Here is a 13,304-nt window from a genome sequence, read left to right as displayed (position 1 = left end):
TGCTGCCGGGTTGAGACTCGAACACACAACCTTAGGGTTAGGAGTAAAACTCTCTAACCACTAGGCCACGACTTCCCCCTATACTTATGTTATTTACTTTTGTTTTGGTTTGCATAATACTGTTCATGTCATGCTATCAGAGCCTTGGGCCAAATCAAATGATAAATAAAAATGACAAACACAAACCTGATTAAACAAATAACCCCTTTTTTTCCATGTATCTTCTCTATTTATCACATTAAATTAATCAAATGCATATTTCTTTGTCTTACCAATGCTCTCATGGACACAAGCATGTCTAACTTACCCAGCAGAATGACAATGCACAGCATTATGGCCATTAGAGCTCCAGTGCTGAGTCCCATGGGAAAGATGACGGCTTCTGCATTGCAGGAAAGCAGGGAGCCATCTGTGTTGCAGGTGCACACCCGCACTGACACCATCCCTGTGCTGCTTTGGAGTGGGTACCCGCCGTCCTCTACAACGACCGGCACCAGGTACATGCTCTGCTCCAGTCTCCGAAACCCCCCTCTCCTGGTCACCACTCCAGCTGTGTTGTCTGAAATCAAACCCATGAGACCATCAATCTGTCTATAATTCAGATTTAGAGTAGGTCATAAATGATCTGGAGATAATCAGTGATAATCACAGTCATGCTCTCAGGGATCATAACCTGCCATTCCAACATTCCTCCATGACAGAATATTATGAATTCACGAGCCACTTATGCAGTACAGAGACTGGCCTGATTCCAGAATTAAGAAGAAAAATGGATCCCTTTGAAGTGGAAATAAGTACAGAAAAAGTGGTTCTGGTTAAGGGGATAACAAGCTAAAATGAGGTACTCGTGGGAAAAGCATGATGTACCTTTCTGAGAAGAGCCACTGATATAGCTGGAGTCCAAACAAAACTAGGATGCAAAACACTTCAGGCTGTTGAGGAGTGTTTTAATCTCAATAGGTATATTTTTTGCAACTATCATTTGCGGTGTTAATATACTGTTTAGGTGGTAGTGTGGCCTCGTAGATAAAGTTTTAGGCTCAAACATTCCCAGTAGGGGTGTGCGATTTGGGGAAAATATCTAATTGCGATTTGATTTGTGATTTTAATTTTGCAAAGTCAAGCTTCAGCTTAATATTGTCAATAGTGTGCAGCACAGTATGGGTATCGTTACCCTGCTGAAAAAAAACAAAACAAAACAAAACAATATGAAACCATCACAGAAATAATAAAAAATAAATATAAACACAATATTAATTTTTATATCATGTTTTGGGCACTATTCTAGTAGGAATAACGGACCCACTTTATATTAAGTGGCCTTAATAACAACTATGTACTTACATTTAAATTAATCATTTGGTACAGTGCACTTATTGTGTACATACATGTTTTTACATTGTACTTATATTTTAAAAATACCTGCATGTAATTACATCTGTAATTAATTTCTGTAATTACATTTATAATTACACTGTTGACCCATCCCTGACACCTTAACCCACCCTTAATCCTACCCACACCACCAAACCTGTCCCTAACCTTTAGGAGTCGTGCCCTTTCGGTCCGATCCAGGTGCCCAAGATTGTGATTTCAAAGGGCTCTACACGATCCCAGCCGAGAAATAAGGGTCTTATCTAGCAAAACGATCAGTCAATTTCTAAAAAAAATTAAAATGTATATATGTTTTAACCACAAATGCACATCTTGCACTAGCTCTTCCACGCGAGTCCGCAAATTCACGCATGACTAATCACGTTGGAAAGCTCACGCACGGTTACTTCTTTTGAGTACTCTGGTTCAGAAAGGTAGGATAGGGCGAAAAACTCCATCTCATTTTCTCCTCCAACTTCAAAATCATTCCACATCGTTGTTTTACCTTTTTTGGAATATACTGGAATATACTGGAATGTACTTCAATGCGTCCGCCATCTTGGAACAGTCAATGTGTTATCACTCACAATCAATGACTTTTCCAAGCTGCAGATGCACAGTCAATTTGCTCTTGAGTCTTTGACCGTTCCAATATGAACGAAGGCTTACATATAGCAGCCCATAAAAACAGCTGCTAATGAGGCATCTCTCTCTCTCTCTCTCTCTCTGTGTGTGTGTGTGTGTGTGACTGCCAAGTTCCAGATAACAAACTATACTAACCATTATGCTGAATGGAATTATCCACAAATCAGAGAATCATTGCAAAAAAAAAAAAAAAATTGGATAAAAGAGCTCTCAGCAATGAATGCCCTCTCCATGCAATGAAGTAATCTGATTGACAGTGGGGTCAGTAAGATTTGTTTTTTAAAGTTCTTTTAGAGTATCCAAGGCTGCATTTATTTGACCAGAAATACTGCAAAACATTAATATTGTGAGGTATTAATAACAATTTAAATAACTGTTTAATACTTGAATGTTTATTTTTTTTCCTGTAATGGCAAAGCTGAATTTTCAGCAGTCATTACTCCAGTCTTCAGTCACATGATACTGTAGAATTCATTCTAATATGCTGATTAGCTACTTAAAGGTGCAATATGTAATTTTTTTTTTTTTTTGCCACTAGAGGGTGTGTATTAAAAACAAACAAAGAAACAAAGGCATAGTTTGATGACGCTGTGACTAAAGGGGCGGTCACACTAGACTTCGAACGTGCGAAATTTTTTTCGGACACCGCTGCAAATATGGGCGGGAGCAGGTTAATGGTCTCCCCTCAGTAATCACAACATGGATTAATGTGCTTGTACTGTGCCTTTTGCGATGGCGTCGAAAGTGTTTTATTACGTTTTACTCTCTGTCTGTCTCTCTCTCTATATAAATACATACACACTAAGCAATAAAAAATTAAAAAATGTGTCCTCATTCAAATGTACCATCTGTTCCTGTTTCCATTGATACTGCGAACCATGCAGCTTTTTTTTTTTTTTATAATCTTTTAAAGATGTATTATATAAAATAGGATGCTGCACTACGGCCAAAATTAGCGCTTCCTTAATTTTTGAATTTCTGTACAGAGAGGTCACGCAGTGACGTATCGATCTTCTACTGGTCCCACGTCTTCACGTGATGCGAATTCGCAGGTCAGAGTTCACCAAACTTGAACTTTGGAATGCAGCGAAATGCGAAATTTTTCACATGAGCTTGCGTTTCCGGTCTGACGCATTCGCATGCATATGAATGGAAGTCAATGGAATGAAAAGTGCAGTGTGACCGCCCCTTGAGTGTGGAATCATGGGAGTTGTCGTCTTCATCCCCACAGCCGAAGCAATGTGACGGGATATTTACAGTACAACTGTTCTAGTGTTTTTTTTACTGGCACTTCTCTTCAATTTGATGCATCCTTGGCTGAATAAAAGTAATAATTTCTTGAAAAAAAAATTTGCTCCATGTAAAATAAATGATCTTTTATAAGGCTACTGGTATTTTAAAATGATGAAACAATTACTGAGTGCATGTTTATTTCTACCATTATTCAGTTACACACACACACACACACACACACACACACACACACACACAGACACACGCATATATAAATACAAATTTAAATTTTAAGCATTTAAGTCAGTTTAGCCCATCCTTTTTGATTCAAGTGTCAAGCCAAGTGTTTCTTATGACCTAGAGGAAATTGAAAATATTTTTAAATCAAGCTTAAAAATACAGCAGGGCAGGTGCCCGATGGTCTGATGGTGAGGGTTTTGCTTGGTGCTTATAGCACTAAGTCAACGCGCTGAGATGCGCTTGTCCTCGCCTGGAAGGTCGACTGACCCTGTCATGAAGGGTTTGTTACGCCTGGGCAACTGGGGGATTTCTCTTGACAAGGTAGGAGCCATTAAAGCACACCTTGTGCCTGTTTGGCTGTGTAGCCCTGAGTGACCCTGTCTCTGTGAATCACAGTTGATGATATTCATGTGCTGAGAACACTGGGGACGGAGCTTGGAAGCAGGCAGCAAGGCTGTAGGCATCTGTACAAATGGATCATGCAATGATGTGCTGCTCTGGGATGTGACCACTATTCACATCACAGCACTAGTTTGGACAGCTTATTAACAGCTGATGAATACATATATTGCACCTTTAAAAGAACATTACAGGTGATTTTATATTTAAGTGAATATACTGTAAACATGTTTCTGAATATAAGCCTATATAGATCTATAGACTTGAATAGTCTATAGACATTCAGATGAAAACAGGATAAATCACCCAAAAATGAGAATGAAAATATGTTATTTTGAGAATGAATGTATGTATGAATGAATAAATGAATAAATGAATAAATGAATAATAAAATAAAATAAAATAAAATAAAATAAAATAAAATAAAATAAAATAAATTAAATTAAATTAAATCAAATATCAAAAAGTCAGTGGGGACCAGAGTTGTTTTAGAACCGAGTTTCTTTCATTACATTAACTAAAAGATTTGAAACCTTCTTCAAATTATCTTCTTTTGAGTTCAGCAGGAAAAAAAAGTAACACAGATTTGGAACAACTGTGAGTGAGTATATGATGAATACATTTAAATCTATAGAAAACTTTGTAGTTGTAGCAGCATTTCATTTTTAAATCGGCTCAGTGTAAAAAAAAAATTTTTACTCAGTCAAATAAATCAAATTTCTTATCAATTCTGAAAACAGTTGTGCTGCTTAACATTTTTGTGGAAGCCATGACACACTGTTTTTGAGATTCTTTGATGAACAGAAATTTCAAAAGAACAGCATGCATGTAAAATATTAATCTTTTATAATATTATAAATGTCTTTACTGTCACTTTTGATAAATTGAATGCGTCTTTGGTTGAATAAAAGTAATAATTTCTTTAAAAAATTACCACAAACTTTTGCACGGTATTGTGTGTAATAATGTATGTATATATATATATATATATATATATATATATATATATACAGTATATATACACTGTATACAGCTTTCCAACTTACTTCCATAGTCCCTGATTGTGAAGTTTCTGTTCCTGGTCTGTGAAGGGGATTTGAAGTAGAATCGGTGCTCTACAGCAGGTATGTCTCTGTCTGTAGCGCTGATGATCTGAATCACCTAGAGAACAGATACAGAACAGTCAACTGAATAAAACACCACGGAAAGAGATTGCATATTTCGTAAAAGCACTTAGAGTGTTGAAAAGACAGCAATAGACTGATTGACAGGGCTGACATGCTTGACTCATCAAACCTCAAAGGGATCATTTGAGGTTGCTTTCTGCCTTTATGACTCAACCACATGGGGTGGAACTTACAACTGGTGCGCTGTCAACTCCATAGACCTCTGATCACAAAGTCAAGCATTCTGAGAGAATGACAGGATTTAACATGGCAGAGAAAAATATCTAGTACTCCATCCCCTTAGCATATTTTCATATTATGTTATAATTATAATTTCTTACTATAAATGTGTACAAATAAATGATACTTTCTAGGCTCTAGAACCACCAAAGAACTGCAAATGTAATGATTGGTTTCAAACAGGTTTAACACTTTAACCAATCATCAACCAATCTTTCATTGGTTGGAAAAAACAGCTGAGCCAATGTTGTTGTGTTTTGCTGGCTAGCATTTACTTTTCAAAGGCAGCTGTCTCTGCATATTTAATTGGGGAAAAGTTTTAAACTTGAAAACATACCCATGCATTTTTTACACATTTGTTTGTTTTAATATTAATCATTAATATTTATTATTGTAAGGCATTGGATACCAATAAGATATCATTCATGACAAAGTAAAAATGACAGCGTCCAAAAAAAAAAAAAAAAAAATAATAATAATAATAATAATAATATTTACTATTTATATATATATATATATATATATATATATATATATATATATATATATATATATATATATATATATATGTGTAAGATTTAAATGACTTTTTTACATTCATATGAATATTTTTTAATGAATATTTATTCCTGTCAGACATTTAGTAAATACTATTTTAAAGTATTATTAATAAATTTTAATAATCCAGCTTTAAGATTTACAGATTTTAGTTGTATTGAGATATTTCCATTAAATTTAAATGAGTAATATTTAAATACTATGCATATTCAGAATAGATGCGCAAATTAAAAATGAATTAAAACTAAAAACTTAAACCTACAAATCAAAATTCATACGTTTTAAACGATACAGTTTGTTAAATGCCAAAGCAATTACGTTTTTTGCTAGCATTGATTGATTTATTTGTATACTTAGCAAAATTAAGCGTATTTAAATACATATAAACCACTTGCTTCAATACTTTGTCAGGAATTTTTCTTACTGTGTAACTGCATGTAACTTGATTAATTATTGCTCCCCCATGAAAACTGCATATATTCGTCTTCAAGGGTTTGTGCTGATGTGCCTTTAGTGAATTCTGAAAAGGCTCTGTTGTGTCATTTATTTAGCACATTTCTACATATAAGCAAGGGAACTACACTCTCTGGTGTGAACGACTGAATAAGGAGACACTGATAAGCAGCGTTGTACTGGGTGTATCTCTCTTTTAGCATGAAAGGCGAAGTTCAAGGCACAGTTCTCTCACATTAATTCACTGCAGCACCCAACAACAGGCCCAGAAACTCAAATTGAAGCGCAGGTAGTTATTCACACGTATGCGCACACACACACACACACACACACACACACACACACACACACACACACACACAATTACCTGTCCTACTTTTGCATTTTCACAAACAAACGTCTCGTATACAAAGGCAAGTTCTGGAGGAAACTCATTGACATCCAGCACCTTGATTGTGACGGTAACTTTGCTGGACAGCAGGGGGTTGTCTGAAAGATCAAACAAAATATTGTCCGTGAATCAGATCAGTGAAAGCTGCAACGTCAGACACATTTCATATTTGAAAAAGGAAAGAAATAGCACAAATTAACAACTTGGAAAGTCTTTGACGTGTTATACGGATGCCCAGTAACACTCTTGAGGATCTGATGATTTTAAAGTTGCTTTCATGTTAAAACAAATCCTTATAATGCGTCCGTTGTAGCTACAAAAACAAAAGGAATTTAACTGGAACACTTGTATATCTAAAGAACACTTTGTAGTTGTGGCTTTTCATTAGGAAATCCGCTTAATGCAAAATAATTTACTTATTTATCTGGTCTCTTGACAAATCTCTTATTTTAACTGGATGTTATTGATGTTTTTTATTTTTTTAGTTATTTATGTATTATTTTTTTTTTTTTTTTCCAGTATCAGTGAAGTACTGCTACATTTTCATTCTTGTCCACTAGATGGGGATGCAGTCTTTAGAAATATGTTCAAGCGGCTGGTATAAACGTTTATCCCCATTTTAGTCTACAGTTATATTATAGATGTAAACTTGCTTGGATATCTAGGCTGGTCATATTGTATCTGTGCATCTGGGTAAAACACAATCCACCATACTTACTAACTTTTGTTGCTACAACAGTGACGTTGTGTTCTGTATGTCTCTCTCTGTCCAGGGCTTCAATGACAGACAGAGTTCCTTCAACAGGGTCAATGTCAAAGTGGTTTTCAGAGTCCTTTCTCCACTCAACTGAATATCTACAAACCAATTCATCAAAGACAACAACAACAAATAAATGGATCAACCACATTGAACATATCATTCACAATTCATGGAATTTCATTAGGTCTCTGATGAATATTAAAATTAGAACTCATACATAAAATGTTTGGTTATGATTAACAATTCATTGCAATGCCAGTTACAGAAATACCTACATTTTTCAGAGTTTAATGAACATATTTGAAAAACATCAAATTATTTACTTATACAAAAGAGGATTTTAACAGCCAAACAGTTTTGGTGTCCACTGAGACATTTCTCAAAATATCTTTTGTTTTTCACAGATGAAAGAAACTCATTCAGGTTTGAAAAGACATTAGGTTTAGTAAATAATGTTTGTGTGGACTATCTCTTTAAGTATATTTTGTGGGACATTCAGTAAGTGGCAATCTGAAAGGTGAAAGCTAATAGTAGGGTCTTTAATTCTTCCTAATGATTTAAATTGTGTGTATATATTTTCAGAACAAATGGCTCATTCACCTTTCTTGCTACACCAGTAGATGGCCACCAGTGAGTGAGTCAGTTTTGAGTCTAATTCATGACCGATCTAGCCCAAAGGATTCAGTGTTTGAGTCTTGAATCTAGTTCAGCTCCATTTGGTCTTGTTCTACTTCTGACTGAATTACTGACTGAAAAACAAACAAACAAACAAACAAACAAACAAACTATTTCTTATGTCTTTCATTCCCCCATTTGATTGCGTATAAGTCTACTTTACTGGCCAGTGTATAAGGATACAGAGTGCAGTGTTTGGGTTCCTGAAAAGAAAACCTCTCATCTATGAGGATGTTAGATGGTATATGCTTATGCTGAAGCCATCATCTTGCATTATTTCACCTTCCCTAAAATAAAAGCCTTTTTAATTTCATCTGATTTTCAAACAAGTTCTTGCTTCAAATCCAAGTTTGTAATGTTGTGATTATTATTAGCTGTGATTTGTATTAAATTACTATTATTTGGTTTTATTCATGGCTTACAACTCTTTAATGAAGACTTTTTAAAAGTTCCTATAAATAATAATAATAATAATAATAATAATAATAATAATAATAATAATAATAATAATAATAATAATAAAAAAAACGAAACATATTTCTGGAACCAAAGTTTCTGTTGAATTTTCATTGACTTACACACAGCTAATGTAGGTTTAATTGGAATCATTTCCTTTACAAAACTTTCTGAATTTAGTCTTGACTAACCTTCTACAGTAGAGCCCTGAAATAAATATACTATTTTTGTACTATATAAATGATTATATATACTAAATAATATGTTTAATATAAGTCTAATCATATAAATTTGATTAAATACATAAAATTGGTCACCAGATGCTTGATATTGTAGAATATTATTTATACACGTTCTGCTTCCTGTCTGTATGTGTATGAGCACTCTTGGTCTCTTTGAACTAGTCTGTTACTTTTCAGCCCACTGCTGTGACCTGCAAAGACCCCCATTTCTTTAATATAAGCAGCCTAGTGCATCTGCAAAGAAAGAGGAAGACTGCTCTTTTCTTGTAGCACCAGACCTTTATAAGGGTTACATTCCTGCCCCTTCCTTTCTGTCTCAGGTGTCTCTCTGCCTGCTCGCCCGATGTTTTCTGCTATTCAAGCAAAACCTCAGTGAGAGTCTCAGCTGGATTCTTAAGTGCTACATAACCTAGTTAAATCAAAACAACTTTCAAATCACCAATAAACAAAAACTTCAAAATACTTGTTAAACCAAAACAAACAACAAAATTATAAATTAATTAAACTGACTGAGATAAACACTTATTATATATATATATATATATATATATAAGACTTGTGAACCAAACCAAACAACTAGAGGATTAATTTATTTGAGTAGTTGGAGCTAAACAGTTATTTTGGTATGGATTATTATTATTATTTATTTATATTTATTTATTTATTTTTGCAGAATCATGGGCATAATGTAGCTATCACTATCATTTAGCTGTTACACAGTAAGAATGTAATAAATTAAAAATAATAAGTTTAATAAATTTTAGCTCACAGTTGGTCTGTTTTAATGTTTTTAAGCTATCATTAAAAAGTTTCATGTATTATGAAAATTAATTGGATTTTTACTTCTGAACCCTGTTTGTAGTTTGATGAATGATCCAGATACTATATTACATTTTTGATTGGACGTACAAGAGATAAAATTAGCATTAATAAAACAAAACAAATAAATAAACAAATAAATAAATAAATAAATAAAGGCTTTTTACTTACAAAACTATATTTACACCACTCTATGATTTAAGCATGTATTTAGTGAGGTCACAGGCACAACAATGCAGCATTCTATGTGTAAAACAAAGTGTGATATATTCAAAACTAAACAAAAAGTAAATATATTATAACCTTGAAATATTCATATCCAAACAAATGCTTTCATAAAGACAATGCACTTGTGTCAAGCTCTCAGATGCTTTTAACATCAACATTGCAGCTAACACTTTCAGGCATTTAAATGAACACCAAAAAAAAAAAAGCAAATGTGCCACATTAAATAAGATCCACGCTTGCAAACTGCATCAGACGTGGATTGAATCAAAGCAGTACACACTCTGCTCAAAACAAGATTGCCAAATGGACTGAACCCAAGGGACCACAAGTTTGTTATTGTTTCATGTTGTCTAGTATACTTGGACTTGCTCATGTAGAGTAGTTTTGAAAGGAGTTCCCACAAGATGCTGTACAAATACACATGCATTTAAAGGCGAGGAAAAGTGTGTGTGCTTCAATTTGACCTAACCCACTGTTGTGTCCTCATTTTTTTTTTTTTTGTGTGTGTGTGTGTTTTTATGGTTCTCACATACCTAACAGGACTGTTGCCCACGTCTAGGTCCTCAGCTGTGACGGCTCCGACGATGATGCCCACTGGTGTGTCCTCATATGTCTCCATGCTATAAGACAGCCGGCTGAAGACAGGAGGTTCCTCCACATCCAGAACATTCACTTTCACTGTGGCAGTGTCCTTAAAAGGTCCCAAATGTAGGAATCGATGATCAAGAACTGCATTTGAAGCTTCTACTTTAAAGGTGTAGGCTTTTCTGGTCTCGTAGTCCAGACGCTGTAAAATGAATAATGAGACATCAACAGTCATAAACCCTTAAGAACTGATCTCTGTTTTATTGTCATTTGTGGCAGGAGAGGGGAAGTGATATCAAATTGTTTGTGGCTGTATACTGTCAAAGAATAACAAAACACTATCAACTTTCATAAAACCCATGATCTAAGTAAAAATGCTATCCACAACAGAGGGCTCATGCAGAGATCAGACGCGAGGGGAACGGAAAGCAAAGGCTGCCACTCATTCATCTCTGGAATTACAGGAGGGAGAATAAAGGAAGAAAAGAAGAAAGCAGGGAGAAAAGTCTTTGGCCAGTGGCTTGCATCACTGTGCTCATTCAGCCATATAAAGCAGAATTTGGCACAGTCACACCTGAAAAGCACAACAGAACAGACTGCAGATTTCAAGGTCAGCAACAGCATTAAAAAGTCACATTGGTCCATGATGAAATTGAAAATGCTAATAACTAATGATTTTATACAATTATTTAATAATGGCTATATGGCATCATCTTCTATGACATCACTATAAACTATTAACATTTTTAAATAATTATATGTGTACATATGTGTGTGTGTGTGTGTGTGTGTGTGTGTGTGTGTGTGTGTGTGTGTGTGTGTGTGTGTGTGTGTGTGTGTGTGTGTGTGTGAGAGAGAGAGAGAGAGAGAGAGAGACTTTTTTATAATTTACAATTAATGTCTTAGGAAAGGAATGACAAACAAAGCATGACAGTATGGAGAAACAAAATTATCTCAATTAGCTTTGTTCTAATAATAAGAGAGACTGGAGAACACAAATGATAAATCATGTCCTGCTGATTAGTGTTTCCACTAATAGTTGCCTGTGCATGATTGTGGCTTGTAAAAATGAACTAAAAACCTAGAAATGTGTTTCATGTGCTAACATATATATTAACTGATTTTATTCAAGTCTATTTAAGTCTCTAATATTATTTACCGCTTAATCAACTTCAACACATTAGGTTACAACAAAAGGGGGTTAAATAAGGTAGACATGGCTATGATATATATATATATATATATATATATATATATATATATATATATATATATATATATATATATATATATATATATATATATAAACACCTTAAAAATGGCTATGATAAAAAGCTTACGTTACAAAGACTTAAAAAGTACTTGTTTTGCTCATGAAAGTTTTCATTTAGCAATAGAAGTCATTTTAATGAACATGAATCTCTAGGATCTAAAAACAAACAAACAAAAAAAAACAATAAATGAATTATGAATTTTCATCATGCCTCACACAAATAATTTTCACATCAAAATCCAGTGTGTAGATCTGAAAAGAAAAAAAAATTACTGCACTGGGGTTGGTTAATAACAAATTAAAAATAACAATTTGTCCCAGTCTGTTGCAAGCCAAAAACAATAGACATAAGTCTTCCAGAACAGCTTAGGGAATATAAGTCCTCAACAATGTTGAAAGACACACACACACACACACACACACACACACACACACACACACAAACTTACTAATATTTTTTTTTACAAACACACACACACACACACACACACACACACAAAAAAAAAGACAGATTACAAAGACAACTTACTAATATTTTTTTTTACAAAGACCTTAGTACTACTTAAAAAGCATCAGCTTTATGTCTACACCACACTGCTGTTTTGCAGGAGGTCTTATCACTGGTGACAGCAAACAAGAATCATGTCTGTCATTTCAAGCTAGCATTGAGATACGTGTCTGCCTCTCTGTCTGCAGGCTGAGCTATCCATAGTGCTGACCATGCTGAATAAATGACAACCTTAGACATGACAGGACAACTTTTGGACATGTTAAGCCTGTAGCATTACAATTTAGCTCACAAATTCTGACCTTGAGAGAATACCATCAATATGATAGTTGTTTCAATCTGGTTTACATTATAAAAGCATTCATTTTACATGTCTAAACATGTTCTGTTTCTGTTCTTTGTGTCCTTCTGTGCGCCTGTAACAGAGTCACAATGGACACCTTTAGTTGACACCGTTTATAGTTGTTTCAGAGTCTTCTGAGGCTGTTCCTCTGAGAATTAACACAAAGGCCTGTTTCTCCATTATGGATCCTCTCCACTCAAAAGAGAATGATAATCAGATGCTAGTCCATAGAGTTGTTTTGTTATTCAATACAGTGCACATACCAAAACTTTAATTAATTCCCCTACTAACTGACATTTATTTATGAATTCTTTATTGCACATCTACACTGTAAATTGTATTCGAAGCATTCAAAATCTGTTCTAACTTTAAATTCTTGTTTCCTCAAAGAAATATAAAGGCATTTTGAAGTTGTTAAGTACATTAAGGCAGATGGGACCCTCTTTATGTACAATAAAACAGCATTTATTAAGCTACTAATATGGCCGGATTCTTCATCTCATAAGCATGAACATCATTTTTCAAAACTACTGTTCATTCTACGGTACGTGCAAAATATGTTCAATGAGGAAGGATTAATATAATCCCTTAAATTGCAAGACCAAACTCCACCTTTCAATTCTTTTGTTAATATAGAGACAATTATCCCTTCAACCCATTACCTTAGTAGATCCTCTTTATGCTCAAAGCAGCACTGAGCCCATAAAGCCATAAGA

At 34.4% G+C, this 13,304-nt stretch overlaps 1 protein-coding gene across 1 annotated transcript in view; it reads right to left on the bottom strand.

Annotated features, from left to right (window-relative positions):
- The window catches only part of LOC109052926 (cadherin 12, type 2a (N-cadherin 2)), a 52,941-nt gene that overhangs the window by 3,091 nt on the left and 36,546 nt on the right, over positions 1 to 13,304 (bottom strand). The window contains exons 7-11 of the mRNA XM_042774346.1: positions 10,413 to 10,666; positions 7,418 to 7,554; positions 6,676 to 6,797; positions 4,938 to 5,052; positions 308 to 559 (exon numbers count right to left, since the gene is read on the bottom strand). Coding sequence (XP_042630280.1) covers positions 308 to 559; positions 4,938 to 5,052; positions 6,676 to 6,797; positions 7,418 to 7,554; positions 10,413 to 10,666 — 880 coding nt within the window. The remainder of the gene's footprint in view (positions 1 to 307; positions 560 to 4,937; positions 5,053 to 6,675; positions 6,798 to 7,417; positions 7,555 to 10,412; positions 10,667 to 13,304) is intronic.

This window comes from Cyprinus carpio, chromosome A2, assembly GCF_018340385.1.
Source record: "Cyprinus carpio isolate SPL01 chromosome A2, ASM1834038v1, whole genome shotgun sequence".
Classification (NCBI taxonomy): domain Eukaryota; kingdom Metazoa; phylum Chordata; class Actinopteri; order Cypriniformes; family Cyprinidae; genus Cyprinus; species Cyprinus carpio.
Note: the sequence above shows the minus strand (reverse complement) of the source record. Positions and strands in the feature narration are given on the sequence as shown.